The sequence below is a fragment of the Pogoniulus pusillus genome, chromosome 3 (genome assembly GCF_015220805.1).
Source record: "Pogoniulus pusillus isolate bPogPus1 chromosome 3, bPogPus1.pri, whole genome shotgun sequence".
Lineage (NCBI taxonomy): Eukaryota > Metazoa > Chordata > Aves > Piciformes > Lybiidae > Pogoniulus > Pogoniulus pusillus.
In genome coordinates, this window is record NC_087266.1 from 18,680,552 (window position 1) to 18,703,632 (window position 23,081).

General features: G+C 44.5%; 1 protein-coding gene and 1 long non-coding RNA gene across 5 annotated transcripts in view; one reads left to right on the top strand and one right to left on the bottom strand.

Annotated features, from left to right (window-relative positions):
* The first annotated feature begins 721 nt into the window (after positions 1-721).
* LOC135173701 (uncharacterized) lies at positions 722-11,755 on the top strand. The gene is made up of 2 exons (XR_010301403.1): positions 722-909; positions 10,985-11,755. It is a non-coding gene; the product is annotated as an uncharacterized LOC135173701 (long non-coding RNA).
* A 6,727-nt stretch (positions 11,756-18,482) lies between these two features.
* The window catches only part of ARHGAP20 (Rho GTPase activating protein 20), a 77,861-nt gene continuing 73,262 nt past the window's right edge, over positions 18,483-23,081 (bottom strand). For all 4 annotated transcript variants that reach the window (XM_064171328.1, XM_064171318.1, XM_064171337.1 and 1 more), the window contains 3 exons: positions 21,746-21,935; positions 21,167-21,278; positions 18,483-19,607 (listed from right to left, as the gene is read on the bottom strand). In XM_064171328.1, the coding sequence (XP_064027398.1) occupies positions 18,547-19,607; positions 21,167-21,278; positions 21,746-21,935 (1,363 nt within the window). In that variant the 3' untranslated portion in view covers positions 18,483-18,546. The remainder of the gene's footprint in view (positions 19,608-21,166; positions 21,279-21,745; positions 21,936-23,081) is intronic.

A 23,081-nucleotide genomic window follows, 5' to 3' on the forward strand; every position in this document is an offset into this window, starting at 1 on the left:
TACCCCCCCTTGATGATCCTCACAACTCACCTTGCACATAAGGCAAATTTTAGCATAAGAGAAGGCAGATTCTAGGATAAGAGTGTGGGGTAGAAAGAAGGTCTAAAGGTGGTTGGGAGCCCCTCCTGGGGACTCTGATTTTTGGGAGGAGTATTGTGTTTCTGTATTACCTTTAGCTTGAATATAACTGTAGATATTTGTAATATATTGTAAATATCTGCTTGTATATTGTGCTAAGCTGTGAATATAAAGCTTCATTCCTTAACTTCCAGCCAGCTGAGTCTAGTCTGGGTGAATTTATTGGGGGGAGGTAGCAGGTAACTCCCAAACCATCACAGGTGTTTTGCTATTCATTTCCTGCACAGTGAAGGAGCAATAGCATCTAACATAGCTGATTTAATTGTTCTTTGGAGGTGCTTGTCCTGGTAGGGCATAAATCCTCCCAGGCTGGTTTAGCCCTTGCTCTCTTCCTTCTGTTTTGGGTAGTCCCCATGAAGTTGAGTCAGATGAGCAAAGCGTTGTGGGCTAGGGGCTTAGCACCACAGGTCAGGTGTCTTGTGCTGCCCCCAGTGTGCCTGCATGATCAAAGGAGGCACAAAGCTTTGAATTCACTGGCCAGAACAGTGGTGCTAGTGCCTATTGGCCAGTTTGATTTTCTAAGTGAAGTATTTAAAGGGGGGTGATTTAGAAACCATACTTTTCTGAATTCAGCCTTTCTACAGTGAGCTTCTCTGCCATGTGTGGCTTGTTAACCAGGAATCAAGGCAGCTGTTTGTATGCTGCTCTCACTAGCAGCTCAGCAGCATCTCCTTCCTCTGCCTGGACTATTTTGTATGTTACCCTGGGATCATTACTGCAAGTCTGAAAGCATCTTTGATACAGGAGACTTACTCAGGGACCAAAAGATTCGTGAGTACATATGCTGGAGTGAATGCTGAGACTCCATAAGCATAGTTAGACTCTTTCTTTGTTTTGTGTTAGTATTTTACAAGTTCTGGTTGTTTAAACTGTTTAATTCTGTGCAATTACTTCCTGTTGACTGAAAAGCTAAAGAATCTCAGGGAATTTTCCCAAAGTTTGAAAATTAATAAGACAAAATAATATTCATCCATAATTAATTATTAATAATTATTAATTTCCAACACAGTGCTTAAGCTCAGTGTGTGGTGAACAGAGAAAAGCAGAGGCACAAGTTCATGTCCTGGGTTAGACTCTGGGAACTGAGTCTCCATCAGCTGCATTGAAGCCTTGGTGTCATGGTACCACTTGAAAGTGCCTTCTGATGCAGCAGCATCCAGCTGGCAGGCAGGTGGTGAGACTGACTTGGTGGGTAACACTCCTTTTTGGGTAGCTGCAGGAGGTACTCATGAAGAATGGCATTTCACCATGAAGAGCAGCTCAGGGTGGGTGGAGGCACCTCTGAACAATCCTTCAGCTGTAGAGGAAAGGCAGCACCAACCTCGCATTCATTCTTTGATGCTTGAATTCTCAGCCTAGCTTTAGCAGAGTCAATCTCTCCTTCAATTAGTAGCCTAAAATTCAGACACAGCTAGGCAGGTGGTAGACAATATCTGTGTAAATGACCTGATTTGGTAGTGAGAAGAAAGCAAGATCTGTGTTTGAAACTTCCTGCAATGAACCTTTTTCTCTGATGCAGACACAACTAACGAAAATGTATTTTGGGGGCATGTTTAGCTGTTAAACAACAAGACTACATCTGTCTCTTAAATGCAATGCCCTCTGTGATTGTCCAGAACGAAACGAATAATCGTTATGGAGCTGTGAGTAATCACTGAGGACTGGGAGTGATCTGCATCACTAAGGCCAGTCCCTGAGTACCCATGAATGCCCTGTCTCTGCTGTGGTCCCTGAGGCTCTCATGGATAGCAAGCCCCTGGTTTGCCACACTTCCTTAAGCAGGATTTTCAGCAGAAAGGGTGCAAGATGGCTCTGAAGAAAATCTGAGATGGATGTCACTGGTGTCATAAATAACAGGCACAAACTGGCGTTCATGCAAGTTAAGGCTTTAATATAGAGTTGCAGGAATCAAGCAATGTACAGGCCTGGGTGTGAGGGGAGACTCTGCTCTACCCCCAACGCACACCCTTTGCCTCCAGTTTTCTCTTTTTATACCCTATTCTATTACATATTTACTAAGTTCTAAGAAAAGGTTGGGTTTTCTTTATCAGTTCTTAGGAATGTGAGATGTCTCTTCCACACAGGTCTCCTTTTATCCAGTGGTCCCTCTGGTAATCTTTGATGAAGTGAGGGGTCTTGCTTAAGTGTCTTCCTCATGAACTTCAAAGTCCTGGTTCTTCTGTTTGCTCATACAGGAAAGGTGGCACCAGGAGGAATGCATTGCCATTTAAATATGCAAAAGACTCTCTCTTCCACATGCCTCCCTCCTTCACCAATCTAATTACTCTTATCTTTAAGCTTATTGAGATGGTGGTGCAAGCAGGAATGCAGTTTCATTCAAACCTCCCCCTTCCTCCTTGTCTGTGACCCCTTGCCATGAATTGATCGGATCAAACACATGATTCTGTATTTATTTCTCACACTGGGTTGCTGTCCACTAATCTTGATAGGTCTCCAATGAGTGGCACCTGCAGCAGCAGGTTGCAGTTTCTCTCAATTACTGCACACATCACATCATCAGTGAAGTCCTTTCCCTTTTGTAAATGTCTAGTCCTCACAGGCAGTAATCTTCACGAAGGTCTCTAGATAGGTGAACATCACCTCTATCCCTCACACAGAGGCTGACCAGAGGTTAAACCTAGCACTGTACCTCAGCAGAGCTGGGACAGGGGTGCAGAAACCACTTGTGCTACAGAAAGCTTCACAGCCACTCTGAGAAGCTAAAATGTACTTTTTGGCCTGGTGAAGGGTGTAGGCTGAAAGAATGGCAGCTCCGTTTTTCTTTAGCCTACGGTGGAGAGAAACAGAAAGCCACAGACTTGCTTGGTTAACTCTCCATGCAGAAGCCAGCAAAATCTTTCTGCAGGGCAGGATCTGAGAAGTGTAAATCAATTGAATCAATATGTTTGGTTAAGGGCATGTTATGGGAGCGTTTGATGCTTTCCTCAGGGTTATTTGCTTTTAGAAAATAAGATTTTTCATAGTTACAAAGATGGAAAGGCAAAGGAATAAGTGGCTGTATCTCTATTGATGGCTGTTTCCCCAGACCCAACTGGGCCCCCCAGTTTAGAAGGGACGTTGAGATGCTTGAGCGTGTCCAGAGAAGGGCGACAAGGCTGGTGAGAGGCCTTGAGCACAGCCCTACGAGGAGAGGCTGAGGGAGCTGGGATTGTTTAGCCTGGAGAAGAGGAGGCTCAGGGGGGACCTTATTGCTGTCTACAACTACCTGAGGGGTGATTGTGGCCAGGAGGAGGTTGCTCTCTTCTCTCAGGTGGCCAGCACCAGAACAAGAGGACACAGCCTCAGGCTGCGCCAGGGGAGATTTAGGCTGGAGGTGAGGAGAAAGTTCTTCACTGAGAGAGTCATTGGACACTGGAATGGGCTGCCCGGGGAGGTGGTGGAGTCGCCGTCCCTGGGGCACTTCAAGGCAAGGTTGGACGTGGCACTTGGTGCCATGGTCTAGCCTTGAGCTCTGTGGTAAAGGGTTGGACTTGATGATCTGTGAGGTCTCTTCCAACCCTGATGATACTGTGATACTGTGAACTGTACTACTCAGCTATGGCTCTTCCCCTGAGCCACTGGGCACAGCTTGCAATGCAAATTGTCTTTCCTGACACTTCTGAACAACACCTAAGCAAAGCAGCTCTAAAACAGAAAGGAAGAGTAGTGCATCATCTCAAAAAAGAGCATTAGGAGACAATGTCCCTATTTCTGCCATGTGAGCATCTGTTTCCTCTTGCCGATGTCTGAGCACAACCTTATAACATGGTAACGTTTTCTTTTTTGTCAGGTCATGCTGGAATCCAAAACTGTGTAGTGGCTCCTTTGGCCACAGAGATTCACCAGTTAGAATAGCATTTGCCAAACTGACCATATTAGGTGAAACCAGGGCTTGTTTACCCTGATTTGGGCAAGACGCTTGCAAGTGCTTAAACAACTGTGGGTACCTGTTTATCACTTTGGGAGGGACACAATGGCCCAAGCATTTGTTTCCCTCCCACCCTTGCTTCCCCCATCAGCAGAAGGGGGGGGGGGGGGGGGGGGGGGAGGGACAGGCCGGGACATGTTTTAAGCCTATTAGCCTTCCATGACAATGAGGGCCATGAACATCATTCCCAAGGGCGACTATGGGGTGTGTGGGATAACTGGGATGGGTGCCCTGGCTTAAGGTGGGATCTGGCACTCATCACACTGCTTGCTATGGAGCAGGAACCTGCTAGGAGCCCATAGAGTCCCAGAAACAACAGAGAAGCTTGAAGGCCCCCAGGAGATAACAATACGTGCAAGTGTGCTTAATGCAAGATGAGCTATTCCCTATGCTGAGCTGGGCTGTGGTTATTTGTCCCTCATGGTTGATGAGAATGACTCTAGCAATTACTCCTAAAGCAAGCTGCTGAATGGAGAGCTCTGACCATGGTGTTCAGAGCACTGTAAGATCAGCTTGTGTCACTCTCCTTGTCTGAGCTAATTTCTCCAGTGCAGAGAGATGCTCACTTTATTACCTCATTAGATGCTGTTCAGTGCATCCCTGGATGCTGAGGGTGACACTAATGGTCATTGTTGAAGCACTTCCTGCAATGGTTTAATTAAAGAGGATGAGTCCATTTGACTAGACAGAAATAATTAATAAAGCCTGAGCCAATGTTCTGGTGAAAAGTTCCCCACAATGTCCATGAGGGAGAGCATAATGATGGTTTTGGGAGCAGAGCAGGTCTCCACAGCTGAGTCCAGCTGAACTCTCTTGCCCTGCACACACACACACATGCTCTCTGGGAGCCTCTCCTGCTCCTGCACAAACTTTGCTCCGTTCAAATATAAATAGATTTTTTTTGGGGGGAAATATAAAAGGATTTGATTAAGGAAAATCTATTATAAAAATATTCTTGTCTGTTTCTTCTGACTACTTATTCATTTCTGTGTAGAAAAGGCAATAGATACTGTGTACCTCAAGTTCTGACTCCAAGCAGCATGGCTTGAGCACAGGGAATAGAGGAAATATGGCACAGGCAGAGCAGTCACCATCAAATGAGAGGCTCTGTGACTGTCTGCACTGGAAGAGGCTTCACTGCAGTCTGTCCTTCTGCCCTTGCCTCTGCACTTCAAGATCACTTGAAGACTGGAAAGATGCTTTTGCAGGCAATAGGTTAAAAGGGGATGTCAGACTGGATGCAGGCTCTTTAGATGCCCGTCAAGATTTAGAGATGTATACACAGGTGTCCATGTATCAGCTAAGTCCTGAGCTCCTCTGGTAGCCACTGGGGATTCACTCAGTATAGTCAGTGGAGTCCAGAGAATGTCTCCATTCAAGCACTAGGAAAGAATCTGGCTGACAAAGTGTAGGTATGCAGTGTCACCTGCTTGGTCTTCAGGTACTGTCCCAGGGGATTAGGGGCCCTGGACATCCTGTCTGCCCCGTGCAGATGCATCCACTATCCTAGAACATATCATGTAACTGTTTGTGCAGTGTCTCACCTGTCAAATCCATGTCCATGCCACTTACAGGATCACAGAATCTATCAGGTTGAAAAAGACCTTTGAGATCATCAAATCCAACCTATCACCCTACATTATCTAACCAACTAAATCATGATACCAAGTGCCACATCCAGTCTCTTTTTCAATACTTCCAGTGACAAGGACTGCCTGGGCAGCCCATTCCAATGTCCAATCACTCTTTCTGCAAAGAAGTTCTTCCTAAACCTCCCCTGGTGCAGTTTGAGACTGTGTCCTCTCGTTCTGTCACTGGTTGCCTGGGAGAAGAGACCAACTCCCGTCTGGCTAAAACCTCCTTTCAGGTAGTTGTAGACATTGCTGAGGTCCCCCCCTGAGCCTCCTCTTCTCCAGGCTAAACAACCCCAGCTTCATTAACCAAACTGCTGTCTATGTATTGCTGACCATACCAACTGCAGTGGGAGCCAAGACACCCAGCACGTGTGCAGACATCTGAAATTAGGGGGCTAAATCTTTAAGTGAATCCCTGTCGAAGAGTCTATATTCAAAAGGACCTGATAACACTGCAGTGAAAACAAGACTTCAGAAAGATGGTGTTCAGATGTGAGAGGTTGTAGGACATCCAGGGTGAGGTAGCTGTTTGGATTACAGCACAGGAGAACTGTCTGGTCATTGTGGACTCAGGGCAAAAAGCCAAGTCTTCTTCTTGAACTATATCCTAGCTGGATATTTTCTAATTTAAAATGGCACTTTACATCACTCTATCCTGACCTTTGACAGAGTTGTGTCTCCAGTTTCAGGCTGGGCTGACCACCGTAGCACTGTGTGATCGCTGACAGCTCTCTTCCTCACTCAGCCACCTCACATCTTCCCAGGAGATTGCTCAGGCTGCAAAACCATGAAGGTTTCTTAGCAAACCGAAGTTGAAGGAAATCACACAAAATTAAATGGAACATTTAATTCAATCTGAGGTACTGATTTTCTGACATTTTCTTTTCTAAAAAATATGATAAAGCAAATCCACACCTGACATAGAATTTAATTTATTTTTTTCATGTAGAGTGTCAGAAGAAAACGTGGACTTTCATGGGAAAAAAGGATGAGCATTCATCACTTTTAAAATGGAAACAATTACTCAAAATTGATGTATTCTTATGTAATGTTTCAACATAACCCTTGTCTTCCAAAAGAAAACTCTTTGGCACAAAAATCTGTCTTCAGCTTTTTTGGTGATCTGTGATGTCACCTGCAGTGAGTACAATGTAAGTGCTGAAGAGAAGCACTATAACCATCTGGCACAAGCCTCTTATCTCCCTTTTTTGCTTGCAAAGAGCTGCTTTCTAATCACTACTGCAGCAGCAATAATAACTGCCGATATTGCCAAGAATTTGCATTTCTGGTTGTCCTAAAGCTTGGTATTTCAAACGAGAGACTTCAGAGAACGAATTAGCATGCAGGCTCATTAAATGCTAAAAAATGCTCACGCTGTGTAGATTAAGCATCCAGGCCGTTAACCCATTTCCCAAAGGCAAATGCAGTGATGCCTCGCAGGCTTTATTCGGAGCTATCTGAAGCCTTTCAGCTGCGTACCCTCAGGGACCGTCAGTTTGCCTTTTAGCAGCGATGCTGGGAGGCCTCAGTGCTGTCCATGGCCGTGACCACCCAAGCCTGCTGATGCAGCAGTGGGGAAGGCACCATTCACAAAGGTGTGATGGGTTCAGGGGTACATCCCTCCCCGCCATGAGCAGCAACCTGCCCATGCTCCAGCGCAGGGGTGGTGTTGCCAAAAATGCCACCGCCACTGAAGCTCCGCCTGCAGACATTGTGTGTCTGTGGAGAGAGAGAAAACCAAAGGGAAATCATAGCAGCTCTGGGCTCACATTCTCCTCTTACTCCTTCTCAGAACCTAAAGAAATGGCTGTGGCTTTGTGTGGAAGTTAATTAATGATAGTAAACAATATTCCTTTGTGCCAAGAGTGAATAGTGTGCTTTATGTGGGGATGTCAGTGTGCTTAATGCCTTGTGTTTAATTCGGCTTCTCAGCAAAAGCTAGCTGAATTATTCATAGCAAATAAATTATCTGCTGTTTGTGAGCCCAGCCTGCTTTCTTGAACGCCCTTTTCCATAGCCGGCAGTGTCTCTGCAATGATTTGGGCAAACAACCTACAGTGCACAGCTCTTTGTGCTGTTTGCTAGTTGTGAGAGCATGCATACACGTAGCAGGGGTGGCAGGAGGAGGTTGACAGCCTCTGGGTCTTTCTAATGGACTGAGCAAACCTTTGAATGCAAGAACAAGCAATAAGCAATGCTGAGCATGTTCCTCATCTGTGCATGTAGATGAGGACACCCATGTACATGGAGTTCACAGTGCTCAGGCTCCAGCTAAGACCAGTTGCATGTGGAAAGCCTATAAAAAAAGGGATTCAGACAACATCCTTCTGGACTGATTTTGGTAGAAGTCTCAATGTTACCTACAAAACACATCCACTTCTTGATGCTCAGGCAAATAAAAACCTTTCTGCCGCACCCTTAACCCATAAAATGCTCTGTATTGAAAAACAGAGAGATTCAACTGGTCAAAGTGACCATGAACTCCATTGTTTCAGGAAAACCAGCAGGCTGTGTGTGACCAGGCCACTGCAGGAGGACAAGGTCCTGCAGTACATAAGTTCAGACCTGTCCACATCTGGATCCCAGGGCTTTTTGAATGCCTTGGGCTTCAGGACACTTTGATAACCAGCCCTTTGTCATCACTTTGTTGTAAGCAGCAGGTCTGAAACAAAGCCCCAGTATGCCTTTCTGATGTGGGCAGAGCTCAGCGGTGAACTTGCTGCTACCAGAAGGTTCATGTTGCCAAAAGCTGAGATACACCTAAAAAGCCTTTTGCCTAAATTACCTAACTGTAAATGCTCATCTGTCACCTGTGCAAAGACGTGAAATGCTGTCTCCCTCTCCCGCTTCTCCACTAGCTGTCCCTGTGGCCAGCGACAAGAAAGAGACCCAGAACCTGTTCCAGTCCTGATGCTGTCAAAACTTTCATCGGTATTTGATTGTTTCTGTGTGTTCACGAACAATGAACTGCTCAGATTTGGTGGCCACTGGGGAGCTTGTAAAGGACAGGCCCCCGTGGGCGATGGTGCAGCTGGGCTGGACATGAATATTCCCAAGCCAAGAGCTGAAACCCTGGGCACACAGCAACATGCCACTAGCCCTCTAGTATCAGTCTCATGGTAAATGAGCACGACTGAAAAGCACTGATTTCCAAGCTTTTGACACAAAACTTTTGCTTGCAATGTTTTTATTTCAGATTATTCCGCTTAAAGAATAAGGTCACCTTTGCAACAAGGATTTGTTTTGCTGTCTAAAAAGATCATTCTATGAAATTTCTTTTTCCCCTTTGGCAATAGCTAAGCTGACAGAAAAGGAGCTCTTAGGTGCATGCTTTTGTCAGTTCCTTGTAATCAGTAACACCCAAGTGGGAAAAAAAATAGTTGAAATCAAGCATCAGCAAGGGAAGAGGCTGGATCCATGACGGTTGGGCTGGCCTGCTTTGTAGTCACATTTGCTGACAGGAAAACAAATCAAAGTAATGCAGCCTCTTGCCTCAAACACAATGCATTATCTTGGGTATGTTGGGTGTTCCCTCCAAGCCTGCTCCAAGTGCTGAGTGAGGAAATCACTCAAACACCTTGGTGGGGGGCCAGCAGCTGTTGCTGGACATGATGCTCAGAAGATGGCTTCTCCATCCTGAGAATGAGCCCTTAAATGCACTCTGTTCCTGAAGTCTCTTCTCATTTTTAGCTTGACCTGCAGATGTAGAGAAATTAGTGGTAAAATGTCCATGGGCTTCTCCCCATAGAATTGCCTGCTGGAATGAAACTCCAGCCTGCTGGGTCTGACAGCTGCAGCCATGTTGCAGAGTTGAGTTATTTAAGTGTCATCTGAGTGGAAGATCAATGGATGAGAGACTGCAAGAAATGATGTGCTAGTTTGAGCCTAGCTAGAACTGGATTACAGGCTGTGAAAAGGAAACAATGGTGATGTCTGCTTCACTCATAGGCTTGCTGAGATGTATAAGAACAAGAACATAAATATAGATAACAGAGTCACTCTCTGGGCTTTGTGGGCTGCACTTCTCTCTCTAACCTAACCAACCATCTGTGTGACCAATACATCTGCTTCCTAACCCCTCTGGCTGATCCTCCAAGCTGCCTTGAGCATTAGCCAAAGTCTTGGGTAAGGTAGAGGGGTGGGAGGAAGGTAGAAGGGTGGTTGAGAGCCCCTCCTGGGGACTCAGATTTCTGAGAGGGCTGTTGTATTTCTGTATTACTTTTTAACCTGTATATTCCTGCATATAGCTGTATATATTGTAAATATCTGCTTGTATATTGTGCTAAGCTGTAAATAATAAGCTTCATTCAGTCTCCAGAGCTGCTGAGTCTAGTCTGGGTGGTTTTCCAAAGTGTGGGGGGATGGGTAACACCCAAAACATCACAAATGAAAAGAAGAGTGCTTGCAACAAGAAAAAGTCATTGAGTTATGTGAAGGAGACAAGAGCCACTTTGTCATGGGAAATACAAGAAGCATCAGAGCCTGGTGATTTGCACCACTATTAACTGAGTCTATCTGTGATGGACACACTCTCCTGGGAGATAGATAACCCACATGGGGATACAGATTAGGTATATTTTTTGTTTGTTATTTTGGGAGATTAATGCATCATTATCCAGACTCTTTAGCCTGCAGAAGACAGAGGGGATTTTATCAACGTTTGTAAGCATCTTAAGGATAGGGGTCAAAAGGATGAGGCCAGGCTCTTTTCAGTGGTGCCCAGTGACAGGACAATGGGCACAAACTAGAACATAGGAGGTTTCACTTAAACATAAGAAAAAAGTTCTTTGTTTTGAAGGTGACAGAGCGCTGGAGCAGGCTGCCTAGAGAGGCTGTGCAGTCTCCTTCTCTGGAGAATTTAAAAGGCTTCCTGGATGCAACCTGATGCTGTGCATCTTTAGGCCAACCTGATTTAGCAGAGGAATTGGACTAGATGAACTTTAAGGCCCCTTCTAACCCCAAATACTCTATGCTTCTACTACTGAGTCACAGAATCACAGAATGGTAGGGGTTGATAGGGACCTCTGGTGATCGCCTAGTCCAATCCCCACTGCAGTGAACAGGAACATCTTCAACTAAATCAGGTTGCTCAAAGCCCTGTGCTTGAATGTTTCCAGGGGTGGGACTTCTACTAACTCTTCCATTCCAGTGTTCAGTCACCATCATTGTAAAAAAAAGTCTTCCTTAAATCTAGTGTAAACCTATCCTCTTTCAGTTTAACACCATTACCCCTTGTCTGTTGCAACAGGTCCTAATAAAATGTTTGTCTCTCTTTTTCTTACAGGGCCCCTTTAAGTATTGAAAGGCCACAATAAGATCCTCAGGGCTTTCTCTTCTCCAGGATGGACATGTCCAGCTCTATTAGCTTTTCTGCATAGGGAAGAATCTGTATGATCATTTTTGTGGCCCTCCTCTGGACCTGCTTGAACAGATCCATGTATTTCCTTTGCAGGGGGCCCCAGAACTGGATGCTGTAGTTCAGGTGGAGTCTCACCATGATGGAGTAGATGGACAGAATGACTTTCCTTGACTTGCTGGCCATGCTTAATTTGATGCAGCCCAAGATATGATTGACTTTCTGGACTGCAAGCACACATTACTGGGTCAAGTTCAGCTTTTCATCTACTAGTACCTCCAAATCCTTCTCCTCAGGACTACTCTCAGTGCCTTCATCCCTTAGCCTATACTGATACCAGAGGTTGCAAAGTGAGGACCTTGTATTTAGCCTTGTTGAACCTCATGAGGTTCACACGGGTCCACTTTTCAAGCTTGTCCAGGTCCCTCTGGATGGCATCCCATTCCTCAGGTGTGTCAACAGCACCACTCAGCTTGTTATTGTCTAGAACTTGCTGATGCTACACTTAGTTCTGCTATGTCATTGATTAAGATATTAACCAGTACTGGTCCCAGTATGAAGCCCTGAGCGACTCCACTTGTTATCAGTCTCCATTTGGAGATCGAGCAGTCAGCCACTATGCTCTGGATGTGACCATTCAATCGATTCTGTATTCACCAAACAGTCCATCCATCAAACCCATTTTTCAGTTTAGAGAAACATATTGCAGGAAACCACATCCAAGGTCTTAAGAAGTCCAGGTGGATGAGATCCACCCTCCTAGAATGGTGGTTAGAATTGGAAGGGAATGTGGTCCCTTCCAAGCCCTATAATTCCATGATTCCATGTGATTCTGTTAAGGCTCATTGTCTAAACCCTCTGCTGGGATTCTGTCTCAGTTGTGCACATTAGTGGCATGGTCCTATCCCTTTCCTCACCAAGTGGCAGACCATCCACCACCCACTGCCCATCCTAGCCCTCAGGGCAGGAGGAAACCCTACAGAAGCTTTCCATACCCAGGAGGAGGAGAAGTGACAACCTTGCCTTCAATGGTCACATCAGATTTACAGCTGTGTCTAAGAGCAGATTTGCAGCAGGTTGACAGAAATAGTCTGTGACAAGAGAATCAAGTGCAGAGAAATAATTTCTGCATTGGAAACACCTCTCCCATGTGGGGTCACAGAGCGGCTAAGTCCTGAATTATTTAACTTAATGCAACTGGCAGCAGCTACTGAAGCAGTTGTCCTCAAGGAACTGCTGACATTTGCAGTGAAGCTGCGATGAAATCCAGGCAGAGTGAAGCCTGGAGCAAGTGCAGTATCAAGGAAAAGTCATTACAGAGCACACTGCACATTGTTTATAAAACAGGAGTGATGCCCAAAGCCTTTAGGCCCTGTGTGGCAACCACAGCCTAACAAACATTCCACACCTTTAACCACCGAGCCCTGCCCTTCGGACACGAGCGGGTTGCTCAGCTCAGCCTGGCGGCGGCATCCAGCCAGGAATGCTGGTAAGTAGTCTTGAGAGTAACTGGAGCCACACAGGTGGTCTGGGAGTGAGGGCTCCGGCTCACCGCCCTGGCGTCTGGGCAGGGCTCCGGCAGCCGTCAGCCGTCGCACTCCGCCGCCCCTCGCGCTTGGCAGGTGTGCTCCCGCGGGGACGCGGCCTCGCACAAACACCAGGGCCCAACGCAGCTGCTCGCTCTGCCTCTCCTCACACCAGTCCTGCGTGAGCGAAAACTCCTGGCTCTGGCCAGGGCCTTGAGTCCTCCTCTAGATGACTTCTCAAAATGTTGAGTGCATGTAGGATGAGGGAGGTCATTCTTCCCCTGGACTCAGCACTGGTCAGGCCACACCTTGAGTCCTGTGTCCAGTTCTGGGCTCCTCAATTCAAGAGAGATGTTGAGGTGCTGGAACGTGTCCAGAGAAGGGTGATGAAACTGGTGAGAGGCCTGGAACACAAACCCTATGAGGAGAGGCTGAGGGAGCTGGGGTTGTTCAACCTGGAGAAGAGGAGGCTCAGGGGGGACCTCATTGCTGTCTACAACTACCTGAAGGAAGGTGGTAGCCAGGTGGGGGTTTGCCTCTTCTCCCAGGCAACCACCAACAGAACAAGGGGACACAGTCTCAAGTTGTGCTGGAGAAAGTATAGGCTGAATGTTAGGAGGAAGTTCTTGACAGAGAGAGTGATTGGCATTGGAATGGTCTGCCCAGGGAGGTGGTGGAGTCACCAACCCTGGAGGTGTTTAAGGGTCATTTAGATGGGGTGCTTAGGGATATGGTTTAAGGTGAATCTTGTAGAGTGAGGTTATAGGTTGGACTTGGTGACTCTGAGGGTCTTTTCCAACCTGGATGTTTCTGTGATTCTCTGATCCTCATGACCTCCACCCTTTAAATTGGTAAGATCTCCTCTTAGTCTTCTCCTCTTCTGTCTAAACAGGAACAAGTCTCTCAGCCCCATCTGGTAAGAGAGATGCTCCAGCCCACTAATAATTTTTGTGGCCCTCCATTGGACTCCCTCCAGTAGTTTCCTGTGCTTGAACTGGAGAGCTCAGAATGGGATACAGTACTCCAGATGTATTATCACTAGGGCAGTGAAGGGGAGAGAAGAAACTCAAACTTCTGTTCACACTCTTCTTAATGCACCCTCAGCAAGTTTGTAGATGACACCAAGCTGAGTGGTGTTGTTGATAAGACTGAAGGATGAGATGTTATCCAGAGGGACCTGGACAGGCTGGAGAGGTGGGCTGAGGTGAACCTCATGAGGTTCAATAAGGCAAAGTGCAAGGTCTTGCACCTAGGTCGGGACAATCCTTGATATCAATAGAGGCTGAGGGATGATGAAATTGAGAACAGGCCTACAGAAAAGGACTTGGGGGTACTGGTGGATGAGAAGCTGGACACAAGCCATATGCAATATGCATATTTGCAGTCCAGAAGGTGAATCATATCCTGGGCTGCCTCAAAAGCATCATGGCCAGCAGGTCAAGAGAGGTGATTCTACCACTCTACTCTGTTCTGGTGTACTGAGCCCTCAACACAGGAGAAACATGAACCTGTTGCAGCAGATCTAGAGAGGGGCCATAAAGATGATCAGAGAGCTCAAGCACCTCTCATATGAAGACAGGCAAAAAGATTTGGGTCTATAAAGCATAGAGAAGAGAAGGCTCAGGGGAGAACTTGTAACTACATTTCAATATTTGAAGGGGACCTACAGGAAAGCTGAGAAAGGACTGTTTAGAAGGGTTTCTAGTGATAGGATGAGTGGCAGTGGTTTGAAACTAGAGCAGGGTAGGCAAAGTTCTTTACAATGAGAGTGGTAAAGTATTGGAACGTGCTGCCTAGGGATGTGGTTAAGGTCCTATTCCTGAAGACATTCAAGGTCAGATTTGATGTGGCCCTGGGTAGCCTGTTGGAGGTGTCCTGGCTGCCTTGCAGGGGAGTTGGACAAGATGACCTTCGAGGGTCCCTTCCAAACCAATGCAGTCTCTAAATCGCTGAATGCCCCTAGCACTGGTGCTTTGCTGGTTGCTGTGCAACCACCAGCAGCCTGCTCCAGCAAAGTTGGGGTATTTAGAGAAAGGGCAGTGATGCAAAAGAAGGAACAGAGGAGGTAAACAGCAAATAAGAAGCAGAGCTGGAAATCAACCACCAAAATGCAGGTTCTGGAGCTATATATGACCTTTGAACAAGATAGGAGCTAGACCAGCAGGTATTCACAGAAATCTGCTTACTTGGAGGCACGGATAGAAGGACACCTTCAGTTTAAAGGTCATATTTCAGCCCCAGGACAGACAAGTTATTTTGCATGAACTCTACAAACTAGTTTAAGCAGAGAATAGATGGGATGTGTCTTCTTGCTTTCTGAATTGGGATAGACTGAAGAGGCAAAGCTTGCAGGGATGAAGCAAGAGTATTTATGACACAAATGGAGAAAAATTGTGAAGTCCACCAAAAAAAAAAAAAAAAAAAAAAAAAAAAAGAGAGGCAAAAACTTTTAATGCAGGTTGAGAACAAATTGCTTTAAGTGTACATTATATTAATCTCTGAAATTACCTGAAAGGAATGATGGTTAGTACTTGTAAAAGAGAGGTGAAAAGCTCATTAATGATGAGATCATGAATGCCTGTGTGACAGAAAGCCCAAGACAGAGGTAATTTATTAGTTTGCTTCATTTTATGTGCTTGAAAGCAGTGAGTAAGGAGTTACTGCCACTGTTTATTCCTTAAGTCAGTCATCTTTTAATTCTATTGTTTTTCTGTAAGGCTTCAGCACTCCAGAGAGAACATTTTGCAATCATCTCACATACCATTTGTTGTTAAAACTTGGGCACATTCTTTGAAGCTGCCACCCTCTACTGCCACTAACGGCTAATGTCCTGTAGCGACTGGCACCTGGGTAGGACCTTGCCAGAGATGCCAGTGTTTGGAACATGCAGCTGGAGCCAGGGCAGGTGGGGAAGCTCAGCCCTCAGGACCACCCTTACCTTAACACCTTCTCACAAGTCATCAGCAGAGCCATAAAAAATTCCTAAATATACTGTTTAATATTCCTTTGTCCTGAGATCCCATCTCAGCTGAGGGGAAGAGAGCAGCAGGCACCCCTGTACACTAAACGCTGGCTTCCCAACAATAACACACCTAAGAGCTGCTGCCTACTGCAGTCGTCAAGGTCACATCTGACACCTTGAAAACGTTCAGCGTAATACATTTTGCATCTTAACAGCATTTAATTCCTTCCATGAGGAGCTGCAGACAGCGATCTTCTCCATTAGTGCTCTTTTTTGTGATTGCCACAGAATAGGCCTCATGCAGCAGCAGGGTGTACGTCTTACAGGATAGAAGAGCATTTTAAATTGTACTGGGTCTACGTCCAGCTTGCTCATCATATGTTTAAAACCTGAAAGCACTCTAGCATTAGCTACAGCTCAAAAGCAGACACATGATTTGTTTCACATTGAAGCACTCTTGGATATACTTTTGCTTCAGACTAGCAAAGATAAATGACTTGCTGGAAGACATCATTTGTAGGACAGAACATTTATACTGCAGAGACCAGAGATTTTTCTAAAACCTTTATTATTGTTGCAATGAATCAGCATTTGCTACTTGATGTAATCTTGGCAGCGCAGCACTGTGCTTTTTCCTGGTTCAAGATGAAACTCAGAGTAATTGTTTTACTTTGAAACAGCATCTATGTCTTTTGTTTTAGAGGAGGTGCATAAGGAGGGCTACTAGGTGCCAGATCTCAAAACACATACAGAGGACTTTGCCTTTGGAAGGTGACTATTACAGATCAGACTCTGCATACTAGCATTTTTATTAAAATAGCTGAATATGAAAGAAATGACAGAGAAGGAACTGCAGTGAAGCCTTTGAGCCTGCACACAATTAGACATGCTGGTCTAGCTCTAAGTGCATGGTGGTTTATCGTGTTACGTGAGTCTCCACAAATGCACCTCTGCTTACAGATACAACATTGGCAGGATTACAGCCCAAAATAATAATCCTCTGGTTCTGTATTTTCAAGTAAGGATATTTGTAACTTTTTTTATCACACATCCCCTCCCCACCCACCCCTCCAAATCTGCTGGGGGATATCCAGCCTGTCTGACAGAGAGCTAAAAGCCTTTTATGCTGATAACACCTGGAAAGGGCTTAGTGCACTAGATAGTGTTGACATATCTTTTTTCTCAGAACTGTGCAATGATTTAGGAGCATAAGCACCTTTAGGAGGGCAAAGCTGAGCAGAACAGGACCCGAACAGGACCAGCCAGCATTAATTGCAGTGGAAAAGGACTTTTGAAAATGGAAAGCTAATGAATGAATGAATGAATGAATGAATGCAATTTCAGAAGCGCTGTATGCATGCACACATACCCAGACGTCTTTAGTTTAGCCCTATCCCTGTCTTTCTTGCTAGCACTAAAGAATTAAAATTGCTTCAATCCAGTGCCTTTCTCCCCTCCTGTCTTTTCTCTCAAATTTAATATCTGTTACCTGAAAATGAAAAACTTTTTTTTACTGTGAGAGTGACAAAGCCCTGGAATGGGCTACCCAGAGAGATTGTGGAGTCTCCTTCTCTGGAGGCATAAAAAGCCTACCTGGACACGTTCCCATGTGACTTACCCTAGGTGATCCTGCTCTGGCAGGGGGGTTGGACTAGAAGATCTTCTGAGCTCCCTTCCAATCCCTAACATTCTGCAATTCCATGATTCTGCAATCTCTCTGCACCTCCATATTATTAACTGTATCTCATTAGCTGAAAATACCCTCATCTCTCTAGATAAAGAGCAAAAAGGTATTAAATCTTGTTAGAATACCACTAAAATTTACAAAAGTCAACAGGACTACGACATGCACTATGAACGATGCCACACAAAGTGGAGGAAAACTGCTGCAGTCCTTCCTCATGCAAGACTTGAAGTGGCATCACTGGGACTTTAGCTTCAGCAATAGCTTGCAGAACTGACAGCTAAAAATAACACTACACAGTATATAAATTGAATTTATGACATAACAAATAATATTTAATATATAGCATTGAATGCATACACATCAATACCAGTGCTGTAACAACAAAACAGAACTCGTAAAATTAGCAGCAGTTTCTTGCAAGTACAAAAATACACATTTTTTTTTCCCCCCCAGAACATATATAATAGCAAAATTTATCAGGATATATTATACAAACTCAAAGCATTTAGATAATGCATCACTTTTAATATATTATATGATGTTTTAGATGCTGCATAATAAAATTACATGTGTTCTGCTTGCAGTAATACAGAATGCCATTTACAGCAACGTTAAGAAACTATTCACAACTTAAAACACGAACAGAACAGCCAAAGGAGCACGGTAAATGGAACACACAGGGTTGCAAGGTGTTAGTCACAGGCTTCAGCATTTCTCTTTACATATTTTTGAGCTTTTTTTTTTCTTTTTTCTTTCTTTTGCAGTGTGAAAGAAATAACTACACCTATTGAACATACCTCATACAGAAAACAACACACTTACTCCTTGGAGGACAATGAAGGTAATACCCATCAGTTTCAGAACAGTAGTATCATACCACAGTTATGGAATCTATGCTGACTTTGCACGCTACATCAGAACCACAAAGGACTGGGACTCACATCCGCAAGGCTCAACACATGAGTGGTCAAGGGTAGAGGTCCAGCAGGCACCCTGCTGCCCTGACGGGCTCAGAGAACAGGGTGCTGCTTTCAGGTACCTCCTGGGGCCCCTCTGGGGCCCTTCCAGATTTTCTGGAGATTTCTATTTGCTTGCAATTTTTATGATTTAACAGTGTTCTTGCAAAGCTTTATGTGGGAACATTACTCAGTTTCCTAAAAAAAGAAAACCTGGGAATCTGAGGACTGCTCAATTAAATTTGAACAACCCAGATATTAAACTTACAATGAACACACATCAACACCAAAGGCATTTCCTTCTTGGTGTTTATTTGGAGAGTTAAGATTCCTCTGCCAAAAAGCTCTGTTCAGTCTCTTCAAACTTTGGATAGCTGTAATGCTCTTCTGGACCTCCTCTTTGATCTTGGATCATGAAGTCTGTCTCTTTCTGTGACTTTCGGAGGTAACGACCGAATGTCAGGATTATACAAATAGCAGTTGACTCCATCAGTAGCTTTCAGGGGTGCTGGCCTGTGGTTGGGCTCCACCAAGCCCCCTTCAGCCAAAGCATGGGTAGGTTGTGAAGATGGTGGCAGCTTACTGGGTGCAACCAAACAGTCATCGGCCGCTTCAGCAGCATTTTCATCACGCTTCTTTAAAGACTGAAAAGTGCTATCAAAAGGGGAGGAGGTTTCAGTTGGGGTAAACACAGAGTGGTCTGAAAACTGAGAGAAAGCACTGTCCAGAGAGCTCATTGATGACACAGATGGAGATGTCCCAGGAGAAGACAGGCTAGAAGAGCTAAATCCTGAGCAAGTATTTAATCCCTCTAGAGCTGGAGGCAGGAGGCAATGGGACAAACCTTTCTTTTCAGTGTTTTGGTTTGTGTTGTCACTTTTACCAATGTTAATCCCTATAATCAAGCTCTGATTGATAAGCTTTTGCCCTTCCATCTGCAATGACCGAAGCTGATGGAGATAGTCTTCATCTTCGTGAGACAGGACAACATCACAGCTGGCTTTCCTCGTTGCCTTCTCATGACCATCAGCAGTGCGGCCAAAGCTCGGTGTTAGGAGGCCAATTGTGGGCTCTGAGGAGCGCCTGTGCCTCCTCGAGGTTTTGAGAGTGCCTGAGGTAGCTGCTGAAGAGAAGCCCCGTGAGCTGGAGCAGAGAGACTCCTTCTCTGAGTTTTCTTGTGATGAAAACCGCCGGTGTATGTCAGCAGAAATTGTCAACTGCTTCGATTTGGTTTTACTTTGGATTTCATCCACCTCCGTCTGCTCTGAATCGCCATCACTCAGAGTGAAGACAGACTCCCTGCTCCTGTTATCCTGATCTCGGTTCTTAATCCAGTCACTAGAAGAAGAGTCAGCTTCATCGTTTGCCTCGTTTTCCAGGCTGTCATAGGAAGAGTCATTCAGATGGAGAGAAGCAGCATCTGCAAGGACAAAGAGTTAACACATCAGTGACTGAACCACCCTGCTGACAAGCAGCTGCTTGGGGTTTTTTTTTTGCAAGTCTCCTTGACTTTAAGGAGCATTTGCCCTTTAAAGATTTTTCAAGCAGAAATGGCAACGATTTCAGAGAAGGACATTGCCTGATTGTGAACTGGAAAAAATTAAATGTGTGCTAAGTTGCAGCTCAGTCCAGAAACAAGATAATGGCACAAACAAGTAAGGATTACATTGGTTATTGCTTTTGTTTGAGGTTTTTTTTCTCAAATATGGAAGTTTAGTTATAGCCATAAGCAACAATTTATATGCAGGATACCGAATTAGTAATTTATTGAATTTGCCTTTTTGTTACTGAATGTTGAAAGCAACATTTAACCTTTCTTTCCTTCTTCTAGACAAAGCAAGAAAACAGGTCATACTTCACGCTTTTATGGTCTTCCAGAAAAGGTAGTATTTTTAAGAGCAACCTTATAAAGAAAGTTCTAGTCTTAGTTTAAACAGTCAGCTCAGTTCCACTGGGCAGTGCGCACCTGGGCGCTACTCTGTATGTGCAGCAACTGGAGTGACATTAAATCTCTCTTGCTCTGGGCTACCCTAAGCTGACTTAGCTCATGTTTGCAGCAGAGAGTTCACGCATGGGCGGCCACCATGCCTCAGTGCGTGCCTCAAAACCTGTTCAGCTGCCATAACCTATCATGGGTCTGAGCTCTCAAAAGTCCCAGCACAGCAGATACCATATGCTTCCACTACTAGGGAAGGGGCAGGCCAAATTTCACTAGATTTCCACAAATTTCACTGAAGACAGAGCGTGAGGAGCTTGGGACAGCCATGTTCTGTCAGTCTCGCATGCCAGCAAGCTCCATTACCACTTACACTTTAGTGACACATACACTTTGGTATGTGCCAGTATGCCAAAAGTTATTTTACAGAAACACTGCTTTAGAATTTTTTTAAGGAGAGGCCCAAAGCTACAGTCAAAATGGATAATATCACAGATCTGGAGAGAAAAAGAGCATTAATGATATTCTGGAATGCTACACCAACTAGTCTGTTAGGCATTTTCAATTGCCAGTTCCATGATTTTTCCGTGCTAGTAGCAAAATCTGGATGCTCCGTTGAAACTGTGGAGATGTGCTTGTTCTGACAATGAAAAATAGACACTTTCAACCCTGATATAATGGTGTGACAGTTGTATTACAACCACTTGATCACCAACTTCCCAATATTCAGGCAAAACATAGGCTGGGGCAAAAATTCTGGACTTGAGAAGAAATCTTGTCCAGACTTTTTTTCCCTTTGTTCCCTTTGTTTTTTGCTCACAGTGGCCCAGATGCCTGAAATAGGAGCAAGGGAGAGCATTTCATGCTATGGTCCATATCTGTTAAGTTGAATCTCTGATTATCACCAATATTGTGGGCAAAGGAAAGAGAACAGCAGTATCTGGGAACACCACATGAAGAGGAAACAACATTCCTCCATGGAATACACTGATATTTTTCCTAAGTTTGGTTGTCTAACAGGATTAAAACATTATCTGTATTACCTGAGCTATTCTCTCTCTTGCATGTTATCAGTATTTCTCCAAAGAGGGAGGTGATTTCCTCTCCAAAAATCCTGCAGCAATTCTCAGTGAGGAACTGTACCAGGCTAGAAATCTGCAACAAAGCAATGGGGAGAGAGGTCATGTTAAATATTCCATCATTCTACTCAGGGCAAGCTCACCATGTAGATAAGGAACAGGAATAAACTGCATCCATGATGTGCCCCTTGACAGTCAGAAACTCCTCTCTTCATCTCCTGAGTCTCAGGAAAATAGCCAGGCCCACAAAAAATATCCCTGTATATATCTTTTTCCATTTCTACTCTGCCCTGCTCCAAGGTCACCACAACCAGAGAGTTTTTAAGTGAGAGAAACACTGCTAATACACTGGGTCTTGCTCTATGACTCCCTTCCCTTCTTCCAGGCAGGTTATGAGAATGGATTGATGACTGGTTCTCAAGTCATGACAAGAGGACAGGTGCTGGTCTGTAGAGGTACTGGTTGTTTTCACATCTGTACCCAACATTCCTGTTGACCAGGACCAGGTGGGGTGTTTTTTCACTACATTGCAGTGTCTCTTACCTTTTTTGTAAATTCACTTTCTACATCAGGAGTGGAGGAAACAGGAGGCCAGAGCAGGCTAGGTGCAATGCAGATAGCCAGGTTAAATGCATTCATCTGGTTCTCTTCCGATCGCATTTCTATTCCATGCAGCACTCCAAAGAGGTAACGCAAGAGAACCACATTTGCTCTGGGGAGCTGCTCTATTAACCTGAAAACACAAACACATGTCATTCTTCAGACTAGGGACTGGACAAAACAAAACCATTTTCCATTGACACACACAAGTCAAGATAATGAAAATACAGAAACATTGTAACACAGGCCACTAACTAAACCATGGAGTGGTTCAAGCAGGTGTCCCTGCTCAGCTGCTTTCCCCCACTGTGGTACATCCATGAACAGTTTTCTGGGAGAACAGAAAGCACTCTAATATGTAACTAAAATTACACTCTGTCAAACTAATGAATCATGTACAATGGATGACATGAAACTCTATTTCACCTAATTTCCTGATGATTCACTATTAGCTTAACCAAACAGTTCAGCTCTCTCTCCACGCCACCAAATTGCCATGACTATATATGTATGCAAGCATGTGTGAGGCCAGCAAGTGACCAAAGTTCCCACGCCATAAACTTTGCTCATTTTCTGGTTTATGTCACCTGCAAGGGTGGATGCTTCCCTTGTCACTGTGCTCCAGTATTTGATTCATGATTCCATCCTGGCTTCAAAGCAGTCACTAACATTTGATATGGATGAAGGGGAATATATGAGGAAACTATTTCAGATTTCAGCTACATTTTCACCCAGGGCCTTGGAGTTCCTCTGCTTTGGTATCAAGCAGAAATCCAGATCTTAAACAGCATATTTTTTAATATAAATATATGAAAAACATATTATATATATATATATATATATATATATATATATATATATATATATATATATATCACAGAATATATATATATATATATATATATATATATATATAACAGAATATATATATATATATATATCACAGAAGCACAGAAACATTCAGGTTGGAAAAGACTCTCAGGATCACCAAGTCATCAATAACCTTGCTCTACAAGGTGCACCCTAAACCATATCCCCAGGCATCACATCCACTTTTAAACCTATTCAGGGCAAGTCACTCAGGGTGACTCAATCACCTCTCTGGGCAGCCCATTCCAATGCCTGACCACTCTTCCTGTGAAAAAAAAAATTAACTAATATCTAGTCTAAACCTACCCAGTTGCAGCTTGAGGCCATTCCCTCTTGTTCTATCACTACCTGTGAGAAGAGGTATATCTTATGGAAGAATATTTGATTTCTTTACTGGTATCCACAAAAG